Here is a 24,288-nt window from a genome sequence, read left to right as displayed (position 1 = left end):
ACATAATCCATCTTCACACCGACATGCAGCCCGGTTCTGGACAGCGTTGCTTAGGGGGGCAGTAAGAAAATTGGGGGAGGGTTGGGGCAATGCCCACCCCAGCGCCAGCCCTGCTTGTGTTACTTTAGTTTCGCCCTAAGCCGGATTCGAACCTAGGGCAGAAGAACGTGCGTGATGCGCTCTGCCCACTGCGCTACTCAAACAGTGAAGTATTTATAGTGGCGGTAAATTCGGTTCATTTTATGGACTCGGGTTAATCTGAGCCAATTTGACCATGCGGGAGAGGAGGGTGGACTCACCTACCAATCTGAATGGGTATATTAATGGGTCAGGGGTTTAAAATTACCATGGGGGCTGTGATACTCCTTAAGCAGTACAGTACTAAAGTAGCCTGTAAGCATTTGCATTTTAATAATAATATAACTATATTATGTTCTTTTGCTTACAAGAAAATATGCTGCATTACTAATCTATACCACTACTACTGATTAATAATAATAATAATAATAATAATAATAATAATAATAATAATAATAATAATAAATAATAATAATAATAATAATAATAGCATGTGCATAAAATCAGCCACATAACGAACACCAGTGTGTTTAATCGCTGTTTATTGGAATATTTAACTTATTACTTAGATTCATACACTGGAGTGAAGTCGGTTCAGCCAAATCATCTGAGTCAGAGGTGTTTCCAGTGAGTCGGCTCACTCGCCTTGTGTACTTAGCAGCAGCAGCCAGTCAGAGGACTCGTAGGATCCCGGTTAATTGAGTTTTCGGACTCGTGATTCCTGATTCAGTACAAAGATTCGAATCATTAACCCGGGTGATTCAGGAACCGCGCAGCTTTAGTATTGAACAGTCTAATCTGCAGCATTTCTCTCCCATTGATAAAAATACGGAACAAAGCGCGTCCCGTATCAGTTCAATACGGAACGCGACATTTAGTTTCCAAATACGGAACGATTCCGTATTTTACGGGACGGTTGGCAACCCTATTAAGAACAGCCCTTCGGAACCAATTAAATTCATAAGTCAAGGGTCTACTGTATTGCCAAATCATTGAAAGACAGTTATATAAATATATGCAAAAAGTATTAAAATATATATATAAATCTCTGTGCAGGTCCATTAGGGCTGTTTGGGTGTATTAATCAGTGTCTCTCAGACTGGACTGTTGCAGGCAGATACATACAGTGCTGCTCTCCTTTTCATCTTTCAACATGATGGTCAGTTTCAGGGTGTTGGTCAACACAGTATGACGTTCCTGGATTTTTTTTTGCAGTAGACCTCCCATATGTGTGTATTTTGGACACTCTGTTAGGAAGTGCAGCTCTCTCCCTCTCTCCCTCTCTCTCTCGACGTCGCTCACTCTCTCTCTCTTGTCTATTAGTAGGTCAGACAGCTTTCACTCAGCGAGCCGCTACACTTAGACGACTATCCTGGTCATGGCAATGGCAACAGAAGTTTATAATAAACAGAAAACCATCGACCTGAGAAAGAAACATATTGGGTAAGAAATATGCTTAAATATTATAAACTGTTACTCTGATGTTGTGCTGCGCGTTTATAAAAGCGCCGTTAACGCGAATGTGTTGAATTACATACAGAGCATGCAAGCAGGGTGTCAGACTATACCAGTCAATATTAGACCACCACCCGGTCGCTTTTAGTTACAAGTTAAATAGGTCTTTATTTTTTTTTATAAAATAAAAAATGTGGTATTTGTATGCTATTTAAAGACAAAGACAAAATACAGTCACTTTTTAGAATCTAGAGGGAAGAAAGGAAAAAAACAAAACCATTTACTTAAATGAATGTAAGCATTCACTTTAATAGCACATACTTACAGAGCTCTTTTTCCAGCACTCCACTAACGCACATTTTCCGCAAAGCTGGTTACTTCTACACTGCTGTGGGTCAAAATTATGTTGTACATCAGAGAAAATCAAAAAGATTTGGCTTTGAAGGGCTAAAGATGGTTTTCCTTACAAAGTTTAGTTGTTAAAGTTTGCAAAAGGTCAATTTTAATAAAATAGAAAAACCTGATGGTAGAACAATATGGTGCAATACCATATGCGCAAATTAAAAACAAAGAATGAAGTGTATTCATTTGTGGCTTTTGTATCCTATTTTTATATTTTAGTCTTTGTATGTGTTTTAAAGGAATATGATATTTGAATACATTTAGGGCAGTGTATGTCATATTCATTCATACTTTTTAAAGTATTCTTTCTAAACTTTGTAATGGAGATTTTGTGCCCATAGAAATAAAGCAGTTGCTAAAAGTAATGCAAAAATGTTTGACTTAAGTTTGAATGATTTTTCTCCCTGTATAGTCCTTCCTGTAAAGTGTTCTTCAGCCATGACCCTATCAAGATTGTACGGGCCAGAGGCCAGTACATGTACAGTGAGAAAGGCGAGCAGTACCTGGACTGCATCAACAACGTCGCACACGGTATTTTTTTTTTATCTACAAACTCTAAACCACATCCAGCTAGAACTACTTATTTGGCCAATACTAGTAATAGAAATAATGAATACACTAGATGGCCAAAAGTATGTGGACACCTGACTATAAGATTGTTGGACATCTTATTCCAAAACCATTCCATTTTTTGGAAAGGCTCTTTACAATATTTTGGAGTGATTCTGTTAGAATGTGTGCCCATTCAGTTTAAAGAACATTTGTAAGGTCAGGCACTGTTGTTGGACCAATAGGCCTGGCTCCCAATTGGCATTCCAGTTCATCCTAAAGATGTTTAGTAGGGTTAAGGTGACTTCACTCTTTGCAGTAGGGAACAGTCATGCTATATCAGGAAAGGGCCTTTCCAAAACTGTTGCCACAAAGTTAAAATCATGTCATTTAATTAATATTATTGATTATATACACTTGTTAAAACTGAGTGTGGCTTAAACTCCTAAACTCAATCGTTAGGAGGGGTTGTCTACGTACTTTTGGTGATATAGTGTATCTTGAGAACATGTGCCAGAGATGACATACTCAGAATTCGTATAAATACAGTGTATCACAAAAGTGAGTACACCCCTCACATTTCTGCAGATATTTAAGTATATCTTTTCATGGGACAACACTGACAAAATGACACTTTGACACAATGAAAATTAGTCTGTGTGCAGCTTATATAACAGTGTAAATTTATTCTTCCCTCAAAATAACTCAATATACAGCCATTAATGTCTAAACCACCGGCAACAAAAGTGAGTACACCCCTAAGAGACTACACCCCTAAATGTCCAAATTGAGCACTGCTTGTCATTTTCCCTCCAAAATGTCATGTGACTCGTTAGTGTTACTAGGTCTCAGGTGTGCATAGGGAGCAGGTGTGTTCAATTTAGTAGTACAGCTCTCACACTCTCTCATACTGGTCACTGAAAGTTCCAACATGGCACCTCATGGCAAAGAACTCTCTGAGGATCTTAAAAGACGAATTGTTGCGCTACATGAAGATGGCCAAGGCTACAAGAAGATTGCCAACACCCTGAAACTGAGCTGCAGCACAGTGGCCAAGATCATCCAGCGTTTTAAAAGAGCAGGGTCCACTCAGAACAGACCTCGCGTTGGTTGTCCAAAGAAGCTGAGTGCACGTGCTCAGCGTCACATCCAACTGCTGTCTTTGAAAGATAGGTGCAGGAGTGCTGTCAGCATTGCTGCAGAGATAGAAAAGGTGGGGGGTCAGCCTGTCAGTGCTCAGACCATACGCCGCACACTACATCAAATTGGTCTGCATGGCTGTCACCCCAGAAGGAGGCCTCTTCTGAAGTCTCTACACAAGAAAGCCCGCAAACAGTTTGCTGAAGACATGTCAACAAAGGACATGGATTACTGGAACCATGTCCTATGGTCTGATGAGACCAAGATTAATTTGTTTGGTTCAGATGGTCTCAAGCATGTGTGGTGGCAATCAGGTGAGGAGTACAAAGATAAGTGTGTCATGCCTACAGTCAAGCATGGTGGTGGGAATGCCATGGTCTGGGGCTGCATGAGTGCAGCAGGTGTTGGGGAGTTACATTTCATTGAGGGACACATGAACTCCAATATGTACTGTGAAATACTGAAGCAGAGCATGATCCCCTCCCTCCGGAAACTGGGTCGCAGGGCAGTGTTCCAGCATGATAATGACCCCAAACACACCTCTAAGACGACCACTGCTTCTATTGAAACCCAATAGAACATCTTTGGGGCATCCTCAAGCGGAAGGTGGAGGAGCGCAAAGTCTCGAATATCTGCCAGCTCCCTGATGTCGTCATGGAGGAGTGGAAAAGCATTCCAGTGGCAACCTGTGAAGCTCTGGTAAACTCCATGCCCAGGAGAGTTAAGGCAGTTCTGGGAAATAATGATGGCCACACAAAATATTGACACTTCAGGAACTTTCACTAAGGGGTGTACTCACTTTTGTTGCCGGTGGTTTAGACATTAATGGCTATATATTGAGTTATTTTGAGGGAAGAATAAATTTACACTGTTATATAAGCTGCACACAGACTACTTTTCATTGTGTCAAAGTGTCATTTTGTCAGTGTTGTCCCATGAAAAGATATACTTAAATATCTGCAGAAATGTGAGGGGTGTACTCACTTTTGTGATACACTGTAATGAACTTTTCTGATTGGGATTGCTTTTGAGAGCTCTCTGGAGCACCTGCCGGGCTCCTGAACAAACTGGAATGGCTTTTTCTAAGCAGTGTGATTATTGAACAAGTACCTCGTTGTTGCTGCAATTGCGGCTTCTGTTGGTTGGTTGAGGCACCTGCACAAGAAATTGATTCAGGGATAGTCTCTGGCAGGTGAAAAGAAGCAGTCAGCAACTGCACAGGTGTCATACAGAGTGCATGATAATTTTCAGCTCTCCATGACTGCAGCAGTGAATGGAGTTGCAGTTGGAGAATTGAATACAAGATTGGAAGGAAAAGGGGGAAACACAAAAATAGTTTTTAGAAACTTTTTGATTCAGCAAAGTAATAGTCTTTTCTGCTAAGTCATAAAGAGCTACTACATCTACATTGCAGTATTAAGCAGACGCGTTTACCCAAAAGGGTTAAGGGCCTGCAAAGAAGTGGTAACTTGGTGGTGGTGGGGCTTAAACTGGAAACCTTTTAGTTGATCTTGGTCTTTAAATAATTTTTTGGCTTTATAATCAGCAGTCTGACAGGCATTTTTTGTACCATATTAAGTACCAGGACTGTACAACATGATTTACAAGTAGAAACTCAGACGAAACAGACCAATTAACATGGTTTTAGTGTTCTGATGAAGTCACTATGTTTTAACCTAAAGGCTCTGCCTGTTTTTTTTCCTTAGTGGGTCACAGCCACCCAGACGTTGTCTGTGCTGGAGCCAAGCAAATGGAACTCCTAAATACCAACTCACGCTTCCTGCACGACAACCTCGTCCAGTACGCACAACGCTTACAGGCTACCCTACCAGAAAAACTCTTCGTCTGCTACTTTACAAACTCTGGGTAGGCTTGTTTCCATGGCTTATGTTTCAGATACAGAAATGCAAAGCTATTATAGCTAAGCTTGTATATCTATTACCCAGAAATATGCACGAAGCATTGAACTAGCTTTTTCCCAGGAGAGGGGACATTTATTTATCATTTATCCTTAAAGGACATGTTTGTACAATTCTGTTTATTTATTCATTTAAATCATTTAGAGTACCACTAATGCATATTAAGCACACACTCAGGCATTTACAACAAAGTTTTATGTTCAGGAGGGACTTTAGATGCAAAAAAAATTCTGACCTTTCAAGGTTCAAGTACCAGACATTTGCTTGGGAGGATCAAAAGGTTGGACAGCGGTCTTACAAAAATAGACGCAGTGCAATGACAGACTAAACCAAATGCATTGCCAGCCAATCACTGAACATCTGCACCTCTCCCACCAGTGCTTGGAGCCAGTTAAATACACTACTGTAAACACGTCAGTGCAATGCATGTCATGCAGTTACAGCAGAACTCTGTGTCTGATAAAATACATTAGAGCTGATTATATGTATTGCTACTTACAGTAGAACGTCCCTATGAAATTCAGTCAAGTTGAATCGGGTTAGCAGATCAGTCAGCAGATGGTTTAAAAATGCACAATGACACCATTACATGATATCTGGTTTTACCATATTAGGCCTACACATAGTTATTGTACATTTTAATAACCATATCTCATTTATCTTTTGCTACTTTGCTTTGGTGCAGTATTCTAATTTCTAACTCATTACCTAAAATACTTCACACAATGTTTGACATGTAGTCATAAACTATTTACACACTTTAAAAACACGGTACTTCACTTCAGCATACATTTTATTGCTAACACATGACATTGCTCATTTGTCAAAATTTTTGCTAAGAAGAAAGATTGTGTATGTAAGGCAATGACAGGAGTTTTTTAACAACAGTTTTGGAGTTAGGGTGTCATTAATATGCACACAAGTTGTAAAGAAAAGTCTCTAAAGCAAGCCCCACACAAATTTATTTTAGTATTACGTACACAATGTTAAATTATCAGCCTACAGCAACTGCACTGATATGGGTATCATATCTAAAATGTAATTAGAAATGACAGTTAGAGTAATGAGAATAATGATAAAGGTGTGGCCAAAAATTTGGTAATTTTCCACTTTGTGCAATTTTCATCAACTTAAGTTACAACTGACAGGCGTGTTCCAAGTATTCTCTTAAGTTAGAACTGTCTGCTTGATCTACTGTATTACCACAATGTAATATTGTCCAAGCTGCGAATGTCTTTTTATCATAGGCAATAATTACTATTTTTAAATAATTTTGGTTTTGTTTCATTGCAAAGCAAATACATACTGTACATGTATAGATAATTAAATATGGTTTTTATTAACACTTTATACTTTTAATAGTGAATGGTGGTTTATTTTTAAATGCAAGGGTACAAGAATTTTCGGCAACGTCTGTATATTACTTTCTTGAAACACAAGTTACATTTAAACAAAATTAGAAAGTGTGCACAAAACAACACAATTCGTAATGCAATTTCTACATTAACTTATTTTCAGTAACCTTTAAAGTGACACCTTTAGGTCTGACTTTTTTACTTCTGTATCACCTACTGTTTCGATCACACTATGCTTTGACTAGTGAGAAAAGGAGTGTTTTAAAGTCACTATAACATGGCTGTTGGCTGGGTCTGGCTCGTCTTCATTATTACCCAATAGTGAATGTTTGGGGGAAAAATCTGTCATCAATAATTACTTAAAAAGAGCTTGCTTACTATCTCACTACCTAACAAGTAACTCTAAATGTGATACTCCGCCATGGACTTTGTTCAGAAATAACCTTTAGTTAGTAGAATCTGGATTACAGTATTGCAGCACAAGCAGCAGTAAATGATGTTTAACCTGGATGAAGACTGCGAAATATTATACATTTACTTACTTACACATAAAGGCGATTAAAAGTCAGTCCATTCACCAGCTGCATGTTTTTAGATGTGGGAGGAAATGCGATACAGTAAAAGACACAGGAAAAAATACATAAAATCTATTAGACAGTAATTGCACTCATTCTGATAAGTGTGTGGTTTTCATTTGAGAAATGTGTTATAACATTTGAAAAAGAATACACTTACTTTAACATGTAACTCACTGCAAATTTGTTCCCTAGAAGTTTTATGCAGGATTTTGCTGGATTTTAAGCAAAATGTTTATTTAGTAAGATCGGGTGATGACATGGTGCAATGATGCAGCTTTTTTTTTTTCTAGTCTAAGGTTACAGTTTAAATGAGGTAAGGTGGTTATAGAGTAGCACTGTGCTGGAGGTAAATGCACTGAGGACCTTGGCTTTCAACCTGTCATGTTTCATCAAACCATCGATTAGTGTGGCAAGCATTTAAAATACAGACTCATCATTCTAGGAATTTGTTATACAGTACCTGAGTCATGAAGCTTGGTCAGTATTTCTAAAGTATTTCTTAATGATTTCCTACCTAGAGTCATTAGCTGTAAATGCTCTGAAATAAATGTTTTGCTAAACACCAAATTTCTGCAGTTCCAGTCTTTAACATTATTAATGCTGCTTGTTCTTGTTGAAAAGAAACTAAGAATCTATTTTGAAAAGGTATGACAGAGACACACGTCTGAACCAGATTCCTAGCAATTTACTGTCTAAAATGACCCCTTGTCCATTCACCTTCAGCTCCGAGGCTAATGACCTGGCTTTAAGACTGGCCTGGCAGTACACTGGCCACAAAGACATCATCACGCTGGATAAGTAAGTCAATACCACAGTCCATCTCTGCCTGTTTTCTCTCCACACACACCCCTAAAGAGTAACCAGGTTCAAAGAAGTGCTGAGCTATCAGCTTACACATTAACTCTGCGTAGGTGTTTAGTTGGCTAAGGAGCAAAAAACAAAAAATATATTATTTAATCCTTATCATGTGTAATAATTAGTTAGTAATATGTACAGGAAAATACTTGCTATGTTTTATAAATACTATAAATACATATACAGGGGTTGGACAAAATAACTAAAACACCTGGTTTTAGACCACAATAATTTATTAGTATGGTGTAGGGCCTCCTTTTGCGGCCAATACAGCGTCAATTCGTCTTGGAAATGAAATATACAAGTCCTGCACAGTGGTCAGAGGGATTTTAAGCCATTCTTCTTGCAGGATAGTGGCCAGGTCACTACGTGATGCTGGTGGAGGAAAACGTTTCCTGACTCGCTTCTCCAAAACACCCCAAAGTGGCTCAATAATATTTAGATCTGGTGACTGTGCAGGCCATGGGAGATGTTCAACTTCACTTTCATGTTCATCAAACCAATCTTTCACCAGTCTTGCTGTGTGTATTGGTGCATTGTCATCCTGATACACGGCACCGCCATTGGATGCACATGGTCCTCCAGAATGGTTCGGTAGTCCTTGGCAGTGACGCGCCCATCTAGCACAAGTATTGGGCCAAGGGAATGCCATGATATGGCAGCCCAAACCATCACTGATCCACCCCCATGCTTCACTCTGGGCATGCAACAGTCTGGGTGGTACGCTTCTTTGGGGCTTCTCCACACCGTAACTCTCCCGGATGTGGGGAAAACAGTAAAGGTGGACTCATCAGAGAACAATACATGTTTCACATTGTCCACAGCCCAAGATTTGCGCTCCTTGCACCATTGAAACCGACGTTTGGCATTGGCACGAGTGACCAAAGGTTTGGCTATAGCAGCCCGGCCGTGTATATTGACCCTGTGGAGCTCCCGACGGACAGTTCTGGTGGAAACAGGAGAGTCGAGGTGCACATTTAATTCTGCCGTGATTTGGGCAGCCGTGGTTTTATGTTTTTTGGATACAATCCGGGTTAGCACCCGAACATCCCTTTCAGACAGCTTCCTCTTGCGTCCACAGTTAATCCTGTTGGATGTGGTTTGTCCTTCTTGGTGGTATGCTGACATTACCCTGGATACCGTGGCTCTTGATACATCACAAAGACTTGCTGTCTTGGTCACAGATGCGCCAGCGAGACGTGCACCAACAATTTGTCCTCTTTTGAACTCTGGTATGTCACCCATAATGTTGTGTGCATTGCAATATTTTGAGCAAAACTGTGCTCTTACCCTGCTAATTGAACCTTCACACTCTGCTCTTACTGGTGCAATGTGCAATTAATGAAGATTGGCCACCAGACTGGTCCAATTTAGCCATGAAACCTCCCACACTAAAATGACAGGTGTTTCAGTTATTTTGTCCAACCCCTGTAGTTTTATATTTACAACCCCATTGCTGGACTCCAACACATACTTCCACTGTTACTTAGTACATCTGAGATGAGCTCAGGCCCAGAGAACTTGGCAGCGTATCCGCATAGATTTGATATATGGCTTTCACGTCCTGTCATGCCAAAGAGTCCTGTGTTAAGTAACAATGGTTTTCCAAAGTACTTCCAAGCCCATGTGGCTACATTTATGTCAGTTACATGATGTTTTCTTATGCAACACCAACAAAGGTTACACACACATATTTTTCTTGCTGTACACAGACTGACGTCTTTTCACAGTATTACAACTGATAGATGGTGGATGAACAAAATTATTTGCAATCCTGAATTGACAAAAGCACTTTTTGAACTGACAATTATTTCACACAGTTCAGCACAAAGAGCTTTGACCCATCTGTGCTTGCCAAGACTGAGTCTTTGGTTAGTCCTTTATTTACACCCCACCATGATCCCCTCACCTGTTAGCAATTTACCCGCTTATTGTTGAATGCTTCAGAACAGTGGAACTTGAATATTCTCTAAATCTTTCACTCTTATTTTACCTCTTTTTCAAATTGGAAAGAAAAAATACATTTATTTATAATGTGAGTTGAGTAAAGGTTCAAGAGAATGAACAAGTCACAGATTCCTGTTTTTATTGCATTTTACAAAGTGTTACAACTTTTTTTTCCAGAAATGGGGTTTGTATATTTCTATGTATTGTAACTATAACATATGGTAATTACATTTACATTTTCAGCATTTAGCAGACGCTTTTATCCAAAGCGACTTACAGTTATGACTGAACATGATTTTAAGCAATTGAGGGTTAAGGGCCTTGCTCAGGGGCCCAACAGTTGCAACGTGGTGGTGGTAGGGCTTGAACCGGCAACCTTTTGATTACTAGTCCAGTACCTTAAACACTGAGCTATCACAGCTATCACTGCCCCTAATTACCATGGGTAACATGTTTTCCTGTACTGAGAAAAGTAACAAAAGACCTATTTATGATAAGACTGTAAAGCATTGCTATAGATACAAATAAAAATGACTTGTAAAGAATAGGCTTCTAAAAAGAGTATTACTCTAGTATTACTCTACTTTGCTTTAAGAATGTCTAAGTGTCTAATGTCTAAGTTCTGTTCGTAACCATAACTTTGTTTTTTTATAGAGGAGAGTCTAAGGCTTCTTAAGGACAAATTTAGTTTTGCAGAGGAAATTCCAGTCTTATTTGAATGACTATATTTTTGCAGAGAAAAGTCTAAAGTCCTGCTGAATCAGCGATTTTATTCATAAAAATGAAAGACTTGAAAAAGAGTTTTCCGTTTGACTCTCCCCCCCATACACCGACGAGGCATAACATTATGAGCACTGACAGGTGAAGTGAATAACACTGATTATCTCTTTATCACGGCACCTGTTAGTGGGTGGGATATATTAGGCAGCATGTGAACATTTTATCCTCAAAGTTGATGTGTTAGAAGCAGAAAAAATGGGCAAGTGTAAGGATTTGAGCGAGTTTGGTCTGCAGTGGTCAGAACTATCAAAAGTGGTTTAAGGAAGGAACAGAGGTAAACCGGCGACAGGGTCATGGGGGGCCAAGGCTCATTGATGCCCGTGGGGAGCGAAGGCTGTCCCGTGTGGTCCGATCCAACAGACGAGCTACTGTAGCTCAAATTGCTGAAGAAGTTAATGCTGGTTCTGATAGAAAGGTGTCAGAATACACAGTACATCGCAGTTTGTTGCATATGGGGCTGCATAGCCGCAGACCAGTCAGTTAGGAAGATGGTCATAATGTTATGCCTGATCGGTGTCATCAGTGTTTAACATGATTAAACATACTGTAGTTAGATGTTTAAGTCAGAACTTATTAAACCATCACTGAGTATGTCCAAAATACTCAGTAATTTTGGTCAGTAAGAAGAGGGAAACATTTATGGTCAATTCAGATAAAATCATAAAGTAGTATTACCCTGGGTCACTGTATAAAGCAAATCCTATTCAAATCAGACTTTATTGTGGTTTACCTAATAAACATTTTACCCTAAAACTGTGAACCAGTTGAAAATAAAAGTACAGGCTAGAATGATGCTAATAATATTAAGCAGCCCCCATATTACTACAGTGCCTTTAAAATGACATGACCGTTTATTTTAATTATTTATTTAATCAAAGAGTTAACGTTAGTAACTGTATTAGTAATGTTAGTAACCAATACCAGACTATTTGGTTATTATTGAGTAAACATGTTTTTATTTTATTTTAAGTCTATGTGTTTTCTGAGTTATTATTTTGAGTAAACATGTTTTGGTAATCACACACACATACACTCACACACACATGCACAGCATTTTTTCTGAAATGTTAAACTCAGCAAAGAAAACAGTAATTGTGCCTAAAATTTTACCTAAGTTTGGTCAAAACTCCTACATATGGCATGGAAATGAAATACTAAATAAACCAGATTAGATAGAACTAGATAGAGTAATATTTCTAACAAAATATAGCATGACAGTATCCAAACTCTGTTTTACAGAGCCTTGTCTATGAGTCTATTCCGTTCTAAACTCTTTGCCTATTCAGTGACTGAACAGTGTTCATTTTGCTTGTCTTTAGCGCATATCATGGCCATGTGTCGTCACTCATTGATATCAGCCCCTACAAGTTTCACCAGCTGGCTGAGGACAAGCAGAGCCAACATGTGCATGTGGTGAGTGCTGAAAAATTCTCAGAAACCACAACCCACCCCCTTCTCCACACTCGCACAGACTGGCTGACTCACTATCCTCTCCACCCTCAATGACTGTATGCACTATGGTTTGCCTTACACGTGTCTGTTTAGCACTACATATCATGCTTACTCAGCAAAATCAGTAATGATTACTACTAGTTTGAAAAAAGTACTCTTTTCCAGCTAATGAAATCCACCACTACATGTCTGCTTGAATCAGTAAATGTCACAATACTGCATTAGTAATAACAGCAGTCTGGATATTTCTCCTTAACTACAGCTGTAATTTGGATTTTAAGTACAGTGTGTGTTTCCAGTAAATTACAGCATGATTACAATCATTGTTTTTACTGGGGTTCTAAACCACAGATTGCCATTCAGGTTAACCTAAATGCTGTGGAGTGACATTACTCTGCAGTATGTAGTGTGAGTTCCACCATGCATTTACATGGATTTTAGGTATTTATCTCTCTACAATTAAAAACCTACATGCTTTGTGAGGGATATCACAAAATGAGTTCAGGAACTGTTGTCAAGAAATACCATTTGACCATGTATCCACAAAAGCCACGTGTACGTTCAGAGCAAAAAGCCATCAACATCCCAAACCCTATTTACTTCATTGAGCTTGAGCTCACCTAAAATATACTGATGCACAGTAAAAACATGTACTGTACTCTGGTAATTCAAACCTTTAGATTGTTTTTGGAAATATTGGATGTTGTGTTCTCTGGGTCATAGCAACACACGGTTTAAAAGCCAAGGTTCGTCATTTGTGGGGGTGTCTTAGGGCACCATTAAAACTAATTTTTACACCCACTGTCCATTTTATCAGCTCCACTTACCATATAGAAGCACTTTGTAGTTCTACAATTACTGACTAAAGTCCATCTGTTTCTCTACATATTTTTTAACCTACTTTTACCCTGTTCTTCAATGGTCAGGACCCCCACAGGACCCACACAGAGCAGGTATTATTTAGGTGGTGGATCATTCTCAGCACTACAGTGACAATGACATGGTGGTGGTGTGTTAGTCTGTGTTGTGCTGGTATGAGTGGATCAGACACAGCAGCGCTGCTGGAGTTTTTAAATACAGTGGTCCACTCACTGTCCACTCTATTAGACACTCCTACCTAGTTGATCCACCTTGTAGATGTAAAGTCAGAGACAATCGCTCATCTATTGCTGCTGTTTGAGTTGTTCATCTTTGAGATCTTCATCAGTGGTCACAGGACGCTGCCCACGGTGCGCTGTTGGCTGGATATATATTTGGTTGGTGGACTATTCTCAATTCAGCAGTGACAGTGAGGTGTTTAAAAACTCCATCAGTGCTGCTGTGTCTGATCCACTCATACCTGTACAACACACACTAACACACCACCACCATGTCAGTGTCACTACAGTGCTGAGAATGATCCACCACCTAAATAATACCTGCTCTGTGGTGGTCCTGTGGGGGTCCTGACCATTGAAGAACAGGGTGAAAGCAGGCTAAAAAAGTACTAAGAAAAACAGATGGACTACTGTCAGTAATTGTAGAACTACAAAGTGCTTCTATGTGGTAAGTGGAGCTGATAAAATGGACAGTGAGTGTAGAAACAAGGAGGTGGTTTTAATGTTATGCCTGATCGGTGTATATATATAGATTATAGATTTTTTAATGATGACCTTATTAACTAATAACCAAGAGTCATTGTTTGATTAATGGTGTTGGTTGAAACGGTCAACTAAACTATTACTTACCTCATTTATTGCAACAACTCATTCAAGAAAGTACACATTTCTAAAACTACTGTCCTCAGAATTATTTGTATACTACAGAAATATAAGACTGAGCTTCAGTTCAAAATACTGAGTTATTTCTTTAAGACAGCCATCAAAGGGTTGGTCTAGGTTCAGCTTACTCCACTGCTTAGTAAATATTGCATGACCTATACTATTACCATGTTTAAATTGGGGGATCAAGTTGAATATCATGTTCCACTTGAGTACGTCTTGTTTCGTTAATGTTTCAAAATATATCCAAGAGCGTTTTTACTTATTTAAAAAGATTGTTTTATACAACAGAACACCTGGAACCATGTTGTACTATTGTTTAGTCTGTATTAACAAATGTGTTAAAAGTTGTTGGACCTTCATCTCAAACAATTCAGGTGACCTTAAAGTACAACGTGTATAGAATCGTTGAACAGCTGGTGACATCTTTCTGTCCATATAAATATTTATTTTGACTGTAACCATTAAAATTTATGTGAAGTCTTGTTAATGTTAATTTTGTCAACTTTAAATACTCACTTCTGTTTCAACCATTCTGTTTTAGGCTCCAAGTCCGGACATCTACAGAGGTAAATACAGGGAAGACCACTCAGACCCTGCTACTGCGTATGCAGATGAAGTTAAAGCCATTATCGAAAAAGCTCATGGAAAAGAACATAAGGTATGGTCTTGTGAAATCCTGACATTATTATTAGACATTTAGTATACAATAGCAAGTTCTAAACATAACATTTAGTAATAAAATAATCTGCAGATTATAGGTAATTACTGTTTGTAAAACTGGTGGTTTATAAAAGAAGCATGTTCACACATGGGTTACACAATATTGTTGCAGTTGGGTTGTGCAGGTCTTACATGGTCTTCTCTTGTGTAGATTGCTGCTTTCATTGCCGAGTCACTGCAGAGTTGTGGAGGGCAGATCATTCCTCCAGTGGGTTATTTCCAGAAAGTGGCACAGTATGTACCATCAGTCAAACTAATTCCAGTGTCCTGTGGTTGTCAAAAGAAAAACTTTGTGTTACTAAAATTACCTGCATCAGGTGTAAATTAAACAAATAAGGTGGGGAACTATTAAAATTTAATAGATTAATTTTGGGCAAAGGTAGCTTAGTGTACTGGACTAGTTCTGGAAGGTCACTGGTTCAAGCCCTATCATCACCATCCTGAGGCCCTTAACTCTCACTTGATTTCACCTTATTCAGTCATAGTTGTAAGCTGCTTCGGATGAAAGTGTGAGCTAAATGCCCTAATTATGGTTTTGAATTAGTGTTATTTTTTATCATGTTATAATCTGTTAAGCCCTGTTTATTTAAAATTAGCACCTCTATTTTAATGTCTAAAATTATTTCAGACTATAATAAATACAAAAACTCTCTGTAACTGGTATTTTGGCCCATTCCTCCATGCAGATCTCCTCTAGAGCAGTGATGTTTTGGGGCTGTCGCTGGGCAACATGGACTTTCAACTCCCTCTACAAATTGTCTATGGGGTTGAGGTCTGGAGACTGGCTAGGCCACTCCAGGACCTTGAAATGCTTTTTACGGAGCCACTCCTTCGTTGCCCGAGCGGTGTGTTTGGGATCATTGTCATGCTGGAAGACCCAGCCACGTTCCATCTTCAATGCTCTCACTGATGGAAGGAGGTTTTGGCTTAAAATCTCACGATACATGGCCCCGTTCATTCTTCCCTTAACACGGATCAGTCGTCCTGTCCCCTTTGCAGAAAAACAGCCCCAAAGCATGATGTTTCCACCCCCATGCTTCACAGTAGGTATGGTGTTCTTGGGATGCAACTCCGCATTCTTCTTCCTCCAAACACGACGAGTTGAGTTTTTACCAAAAAGTTCCATTTTGGTTTCATCTGACCACATGATATTCTCCCAATCCTCTTCTGGATCATCCATATGCTCTCTGGCAAACTTCAGACGGGCCTGGACATGTACTGGCTTAAGCAGGGGGACACGCCTGGCACTGCAGGATTTGAGTCCCTCTCGGCGTAGTGTGTTACTGATGGTAGCTTTTGTTACTTTGGTCCCAGCTCTCTGCAGGTCATTCATCAGGTCCCTCCGTGTAGTTCTGGGATTTTGGCTCACCGTTCTCATGATCATTTTGACCCCACGGGATGAGATCTTGCGTGGGGCCCCAGATCGAGGGAGATTATCAATGGTCTTGTATGGCTTCCATTTTCCTACAATTGCTCCCACAGTTGATGTATTCACACCAACCTGCTTGCCTATTGTAGATTCACTCTTCCCAGCCTGGTGCAGGTCTACAATTTTCTTCCTGGTGTCCTTCGACAGCTCTTTGGTCTTGGCCATGGTTGAGTTTGGAGTCTGACTGTTTGAGGCTGTGGACAGGTGTCTTTTATACAGATAACGAGGTCAAACAGGTGCCATTAATACAGGTAACGAGTGGAGGACAGAAGAGCTTCTTAAAGAAGAAGTTACAGGTCTGTGAGAGCCAGAAATCTTGCTTGTTTGTGGGTGACCAAATACTTATTTTCCACCGTAATTTACAAATAAATTCTTTAAAAGTCCTACAATGTGATTTCCTGGATTTTTTTTCTCATTTTGTCTCTCATAGTTGAAGTGTACCTATGATGAAAATTACAGACCTCTCTCATCTTTCTAAGTAGGAGAACCTGCACAATCAGTGGCTGACTAAATACTTTTTGGCCCCACTGTATATAAAGCTCACTTGACTTGACCCATAGTGAGAATGATACATATCAGTAACTGATGTATAAATCATGCATGTGTAAAAACGTTTATGTAGCTCTATATAAAGCTGTATCTGTATGTGTGCACTACTATCTTTTCCCAGGCATGTGAGAAAAGCTGGAGGTCTCTTCATTGCTGATGAGGTGCAGGTGGGATTTGGAAGAGTAGGCACCCATTTTTGGGCATTCCAGCTTCAAGGAGAGGACTTTGTGCCTGACATTGTCACAGTGGGCAAACCTATTGGAAATGGCCATCCAATGTCTTGTGTGATAACTACCAAAGAAGTGGCAGAAGGTTTCATGTCATCTGGAATGGAATATTTTAACACGGTGAGAAACAGCATTTAAATTTACATAGTTTTTAGTGTGAAAACCATGACTAAGGTTTTATTGCATGGTAATGGTCAAAAACATGAATATATACATGCGGTTTATTACAGTAGCCCACAATTGAAACCCAGATCTTAGTGGTAATATCACTCAGCCAGGGTGGGGGGTAGGGAGGGGGAGATGGCCGAAGCCCTGTGATGTATTGGTGGCCTGTCCAGGGTATTCCTGCTTTGCGGCAAGTATTTTCTGGTAAACCCAGACCCTCTGCCATCCTAACCAGGATAAAGTGGTTGATTAAATTAAATTAATTTGTTGCAGTGCTTTCGTCCATACAAATCTATACACTATAATGACTTTTAACATTGTACTTCAATAAAAAAAATGTTTAGACACCACAAATTATTACCATAGTATTTGCAAAGCCATAAATGGCAATTACAACTTTTAAAAGTCTACAATTATAAATAATTACCTTTTAACAAAAATAAACAATTAGCAGCTCTTATTGTTCAATAATGCCCCATTCTGGTATATAGTTTACATTTACCCAGTATTACAAGGGCCTGTCTAAAGGATTCCATACATTTTTACTGGGATTTAAGTCAAGAGATTGGCTGGGTTATGCAAGCACATTAAGCTTCTTTTACATTTGTTTCATTTTAACTTTATGTTTAAGGTTGTCCCAAATATAATGTCTAGATTGTATCTTCACTGACATGCAGTGTCCCAGTACTGTTTACAAAGAAGCAGCCCCATATCATGATGTTCCCATGTGTAGACCGTACTGTGTGTGTGGTCTACTTGAGATTATACTCATAACCCGGTCATCTGGTCATAGCAGTTTGACCCTTATCAATGTCACTCAGGTCTTTATACCTACCCATATCTGCTGGCTTTAATATTTTATTGACCATGATTTGCACAATTGCTATGAATATTTTCGGTGAGGTGGTTCAAATATTTTGACTCATCATTTTTGCTGGTTTAATATATAAATGAGTCTATATATTAATATAATAGCTCTTTTACCTGAGTCAAATAATTATGTGTATGTATTCATCAGTTTGGTGGTAACCCTGTATCATGTGCTATTGGACTAGCTGTGTTGGATGTAATTGAGAAGGAGGATCTACAAGGCAATGCTCTGAGAGTGGGGGGATACCTGACTGAGTTACTGGAGAAGCTGAAAGAGAGGCATCCATTAATAGGAGATGTTAGGTATATTTAAAATAACTGTCTTAAATTGCATTGAATTTCATTGTTACTGCTTTTTAACAGAATTTGAACCATGTAAATAATTACGTTTCCCATGTAGGTTTATCATACCTATGTGCTTAGTGTTTGTATATTTCTACATTGGGGGATTTAAGATTTTTGGAAAAGAATGTTGGCTCCTGGCGCCCAGGTGGTGCAGCGGGATTTTCTTCGAGCTCGAATCTCAGCTCTGCTACTGGTCGGCTAGGCACCCCCTAGGAGGCATAGTTAGCAGTGCCTGCAGCAGACAAAATTAGCCACTAGTCTGCTGGGTAGGAAAAGACAAAACTCAATGATGAGCAGTGATGCACCCCCATATCATGACTGATGCTGACAGAACTCGATGTCCATTTTTTTTTCCAACAATAAGCTAAAACATGGGCTTATCTGACTACAGCACGTTTCCTTTGTCATTTAGACAGTCTGAGATAAGCTTGGGCCCAGAGGCGTTTCTGCATCGGATTGATGTACGGCTTTCTCTATGTTATAAAGTTTTAGGCTGCATTTCTTGATGCAGCAGTGTACTGTGTTAGGTGACAGTGGTTTTTCTCTGTAACTTGAACATTCTATAAACTTTTCATGTTCATTTTGCCTCTGTCACAACTTTTTTGAGTGTGTTGCAGGCATCAAATGCTAAATGTGTTTCTGTTTACAAAAGACAAGTTAATCAGTGAACTGGAAACATTGAAAATCTTTTTATTCTTCTTTTTGCTGGAAATTAAATATTTAATAGAACTGACAAATCTCAGATTCTTCGTTTTACAAACGTCCCAACTTGTTCGGAAATGGGGTTTGAACAACATAGGGGCAGGTTAAAAATATAAAGAAAAATTGATAGTTTAAATTTGTGTAGTATGTTTTGTGTAATGTATGAATTTAACATTGGGACAGTGGTAGCCTAGTGGGTAGAGCGTTAGGCTGTCAACTGAAAGGTTGAGAGTTCAAATCCCAGTTCTGCCAAGCATCCACTTTAGGGCCCTTGAGCAAGGCCCTTAACCCTCTCTGCTCCAGGGGCGCTATACAATGGCTGACCCTGCACTCTGACCCCAGCTTCCAAAAAACAAGCTGGGTTACGCGAAGAAAGAATTTCGTTGTACTGTACACCTGTATATGCACAGTATATATGACAAATAAAGGCATTCAATTTTAATCTTAATAACTAGGCTATGAGAATTGCAAAAGAGGATAGCAGCTGCCAGATCTGAAAAATATATTAACACTTAGTTTTAAGGCTAAATGTCAAAATGAAACAAATGAATAATGGTTATTTCTTTTACAGAGGTTGTGGCCTATTTGTTGGTGTGGAGCTGGTAAAAGATCGAGTCAAAAAAACTCCTGCAACAGCTGAAGCTCAGGATGTCATTTACAGGTGAAACTCTGAGTAATGCTCATACAACCTAACAAGTGCGTTTAAGTGTCCGTGTCTTCATTATAGAATTTATTATACAAGTACGAATACAACTTTTACTTATATATAGTACTAAACCTATTACATTAGAATGAAGCTAACTTTTTTTATACTTCCATAGATTAAAGGATCAGCAAGTATTATTAAGTGCAGATGGACCACATCGCAATGTCCTAAAGTTCAAACCCCCCTTGTGCTTCTCCAAAGAGGATGCTGATCTGGCAGTTGGAAAAATCGACCAGATTCTTACAGGTAATAATGGCACAACCAGATTTTGCTTTAAGTTCTCAAATTAGTACTTAATAATGAGATGGAAACATTTGCTCTGTTCTTTTAAGACCTTGAGGTGGCTTTGGACCTTGACATAGCTGATGCTAAAGAGCCTTTAAATGCACAGAGTAAAAGAAAGGTAAGTTTTAAATTATTATTACTTATATATATTTTTTTTTTTTTAAATTAATCCTCCACATTGTTGTACCTACCCACCCATAATTGGGGCAGTTGTAGTCTAGCGGTTAAGGTACTGGATTGTTAATCGAAAGGTCACTGGTTCAAGCCCCACCACTGCCAGGTTGCCACTGTTGGGCCCTTGAGCAAGGCCCTTAACCCACACTTGCTTAGACAGTTTACTTAGTCGCTTTGGATAAAAGCGTCTGCTAAATGCCGAAAATTTAAATGTTGTTTGATCAAGAAGACTGATAGTGAGTGGGAATTGGCTAGAACTAAATTAAAATGTTGTGCAATAGGAAAAAAATGGCTATTGAGTGAAAACTGGCTATAATTTAACAGAAAAAATAGGGCAAAAAAGCTATAAAAGTAACAATGAATTTGCTATTTGTATTCCATTCACTGAAGACTAAGAAGAAAATACACTTCCTTGTTTTTACACTCACTGTCCATTTTATCTGCTCCACTTACTATATAGAAGCACTTTGTAGTTTAACAATTACTGACTGTAATTCATCTATTTCTCTACATACTTTTTAGCCTGTTTTCACCCTGTTCTTCAATAGTCAGGACCACCACAGAGCAGGTATTATTTGGGTGGTGGATGATTCTCAGCACTGCAGTGACACTGACATGGTGGTGATGAGTGGATCAGACACAGCAGCGCTGCTGGAGTTTTTAAATACCATGTCCACTCACTGTCCACTCTATTAGACACTCCTACCTAGTTGGTCCACCTTGTAGATGTAAAGTCAGAGTTGATCGCTCATCTATTGCTGCTGTTTGAGTTGGTCATCTTCTAGACCTTCATCAGTGGTCACAGTGCGCTGTTGGCTGGATGTTTTTGGTTGGTGGACTATTCTCAGTCCAGCAGTGACAGTGTGGTGTTTAAAAACTCCATAAGCATTGTTCTATCAGATAGCAGTGTCTCATCCACTCATACCAGCACAACACACACTAACACACCACCACCATGTCAGTGTCACTGCAATGCTGAGAATGATCCACCACCTAAATAATACCTGCTCTGTGGTGGTCCTGTGGGGGTCCTGACCATTAAAGAACAGGGTGAAAGCAGGCTAAAAAAGTATGTAGAGAAACAGATGTAATTAAGTAATTGTAGAACTACATAGTGCTTCTATATGGTAAGTGGAGCTAATAAAATGGACAGTGAGTGTGAAAACAAGGAGGTGGTTATAATGTCAGATTTATTACAAATCTTCTTGCAAATGTATTACAAATTTTATTGTACACTGACTTTTTGATTTAAATGCTTAGCAAAGAATAAGCCTATGTAGCTAGCAAGCTCTTTTCCAGCTTTAGCAAGCAACACTAGGTGGTTGGCACAGCTCTGTTCTATCTAATATAATTCTATAATTCTGTCTAATATATCCTATAGAACCCGCTAGCTAAGATTGCTCTTGTTAAAGAAGAGAGTTAGTGCTTTCATCTAACATAACTGTAACGCTTCTGTACTACTGTAGAAACATTAATAAGGGCAGCACATTTTTATGGTTCACATATGTAGGCTACATTTCAAAACATTTACTCACTGCATTTTGATGTACATTACAAATACAAAACAAATTAGTCTTTTTTAAGTAATAATACAATAAATTGTCCACATTTTGAGCACAGAATTAAGCTTCAGAAAGTAAAGAATTAAAGAAATATTAACATTTTTGATTGTCTTTCAACACCAACATGTTATTTGTCTTCATACTCATTTTTATGTCTTTAGGAGTCCTTTGAGAAGAATGGATATGGAAATCATTTAGATGGCACCAGTGACAACAAACACATTACAAAGACTTCCAAAAGAAGAAAAACATAACAAGCTACAATAACTTCAAATCACAGTAAATAGGCTCAAGGATCAAAGACAATTTTACTATATTAATTTCCATGTTTTAATGGATTATAATTATAATGTACCTAATAATTTAACATTTTAATAAACACTACATAATATTTGCATATTAAACATATTTAGAATTTGATGCCTGCTGCATACTCAAAAAAGTTGGGACATTAAAAAATCCTAAAATCCTAATAAACAAACAAACAAATAAACAAAAAGATGTGGTGTGGCTCACCACTTTGTGCCACAATTCATCAGAGAACTGCTAATTGGTTTAAAAAGAACATTTCTCAGTGCACAATTGCACATAATTTAGGTTTCTGAAGAGTTGAAAAGTTTTAAGGACACTCAGGACAAACAGTCTGTTTGGAGCAAAGCCGGAAACTTTGTGGGTGACCACTCAGACGGCATAAAAAATGGATAAATATAGCCATATGGGCTTGGGGGTACTTCAGAAAATCATTGTCATACACAGTCTACCTCTGCATCAATAAATAAAACTTGAAACTCTGTTACACAAAGAGAAAGTCATACATTAATTCTATACTTAAACGCCACAGTGTGCTCTGGTCAGATAAGTCCACATTACAGCTTGTTGTCAGGAAATGTGAACATCAAATTCTATGCGTCAAATATGAAAATGACCTTCCAGACTGTTATCAGTCAAAAGTGTAAAAGCCAAAATGGCATGGTGCTCATAGTGTGGGTGACTTGCACATGTGTGAAGGTACAATTGATGTGGAGCTGTATATTGGGATTTTAAAGAGACACATTCTGCCATTAAAACAGCAGCTTTTCCCAGGATGTCCATGATTATTGTAGCAAAATGATGCCAGGCCCTATTCTGCATGCATAACAAGTGTGGCTTCATAGACACAGAGTGTATGTGTGCTTGACTGGCCTGCCTGCATTCAAGATCTGTCTCTATTAAAAATTTATGGTGCATCATAAAGAGGAGAATCAGACAATAGCGATTACGGACTGTTGAGCAGATACAAGTCTTGTATCAAGCACAAATTAAAAAAAAAACTACTTGCAAAACTGCAACATTTAGTGTCCTCAAACCATTAAAACGTCTAATTACTAGACAAGGTTTTACAGTGTGGTGAAGTTAATAATTAAAAACATTGTAAATCTACTTTTGTAGAGAGACTGTTATACTTCTGTGGTGAACCTTGGTGAAAATTGGACCCATTTTAAGATTTTACGGATATATTTCTGAACAATAAATAATATATCAAATATAAAACATTACACGTGTAAACATTTCAAAATTTGTTACTTTGTGTACAAACAGACACTACCCTTAAAAAACGTTAAGCAAGCCTGCTCTGTCACCAGTTCCCGCTAAAAGCAGTTACTGATGCTTGAGCTGTTCACATACAAACGTAGAAAATAAAGCACAGTCAGCAAGTGACCCCATGATTGCAAAGGCTTGAGAATTACTGACCTGTCTAACTGTAATGGAGCGGAAAAGACCTTAAAACCTACTGCAGCAAAGCTGACGGTAAAAAAAATCACCTTAACTCAACCCTAAGTTTTTTACATTAAATTATTTGTATGAAATTTATATTTTCTAATTAATTTATCTGACATGTGTGGTGCAAATGTTGATGCAAATCTGATGCAAAAAATAAATATATTTAGTGACACTTTGTTATTTATTATTTCACTTGTAATTGTATTAGGCAACAAGAAAATGCCATACAACCAAACAATGAATCAGTGGTGTGGGGGATTAGGTGGGATGGACTGTCCAACAAATGTGTGTGTGTGTTGGGGGGGAAGGTGGGATGGGATATCCAACAAGTTTATAATCAGGTGACCATAAAGCATAGACAAAAATAAAATTGTTTTGCCAAAGATCTGATTTTAAATACAATACATTGTGTAAGTGTTTTATTATTATTAATACAATTATTTTATTAATAATTATTTATTAATAAATTCCCATTTTCTAATTATTAATAAATTACCATTTTCTGGTTATTAATAATTAT

General features: G+C 38.5%; 1 protein-coding gene and 1 long non-coding RNA gene across 5 annotated transcripts; one reads left to right on the top strand and one right to left on the bottom strand.

Moving 5' to 3' along the window:
* Nucleotides 1-610: 610 nt before the first annotated feature.
* LOC134312293 (uncharacterized) lies at nt 611-5,093 on the bottom strand. The gene is made up of 3 exons (XR_010011531.1): nt 4,735-5,093; nt 1,859-1,921; nt 611-1,501 (listed from the first exon to the last, which is right to left on the bottom strand). It is a non-coding gene; the product is annotated as an uncharacterized LOC134312293 (long non-coding RNA).
* On the top strand, nt 1,373-23,940 carry etnppl (ethanolamine-phosphate phospho-lyase). 4 transcript variants are annotated; one of them, XM_062994125.1, is made up of 13 exons: nt 1,395-1,521; nt 2,348-2,466; nt 5,331-5,490; nt 8,200-8,274; nt 12,378-12,471; nt 14,815-14,931; nt 15,145-15,227; nt 17,093-17,318; nt 18,382-18,536; nt 19,852-19,941; nt 20,102-20,232; nt 20,319-20,389; nt 22,169-23,940. In XM_062994125.1, the coding sequence occupies exons 1-13, from the start codon at nt 1,457-1,459 to the stop codon at nt 22,259-22,261; spliced, it is 1,479 nt and encodes a 492-aa protein (XP_062850195.1). In that variant the 5' UTR covers nt 1,395-1,456; the 3' UTR covers nt 22,262-23,940. The 4 variants fall into 4 exon arrangements, 3 of the variants coding, with proteins under 3 accessions (XP_062850195.1, XP_062850196.1, XP_062850197.1); XM_062994126.1 differs by lacking the exon at nt 8,200-8,274 and having other exon boundaries at nt 1,396-1,521; XR_010011530.1 differs by lacking the exons at nt 20,319-20,389; nt 22,169-23,940 and having other exon boundaries at nt 1,373-1,521; nt 19,852-20,021; nt 20,102-20,191.
* The last annotated feature ends 348 nt before the right edge of the window (nt 23,941-24,288 follow it).

This window comes from Trichomycterus rosablanca, chromosome 4 (genome assembly GCF_030014385.1).
Source record: "Trichomycterus rosablanca isolate fTriRos1 chromosome 4, fTriRos1.hap1, whole genome shotgun sequence".
In the NCBI taxonomy this organism is placed as follows: domain Eukaryota; kingdom Metazoa; phylum Chordata; class Actinopteri; order Siluriformes; family Trichomycteridae; genus Trichomycterus; species Trichomycterus rosablanca.
This window is presented reverse-complemented; position numbering and strand designations above follow the sequence as displayed.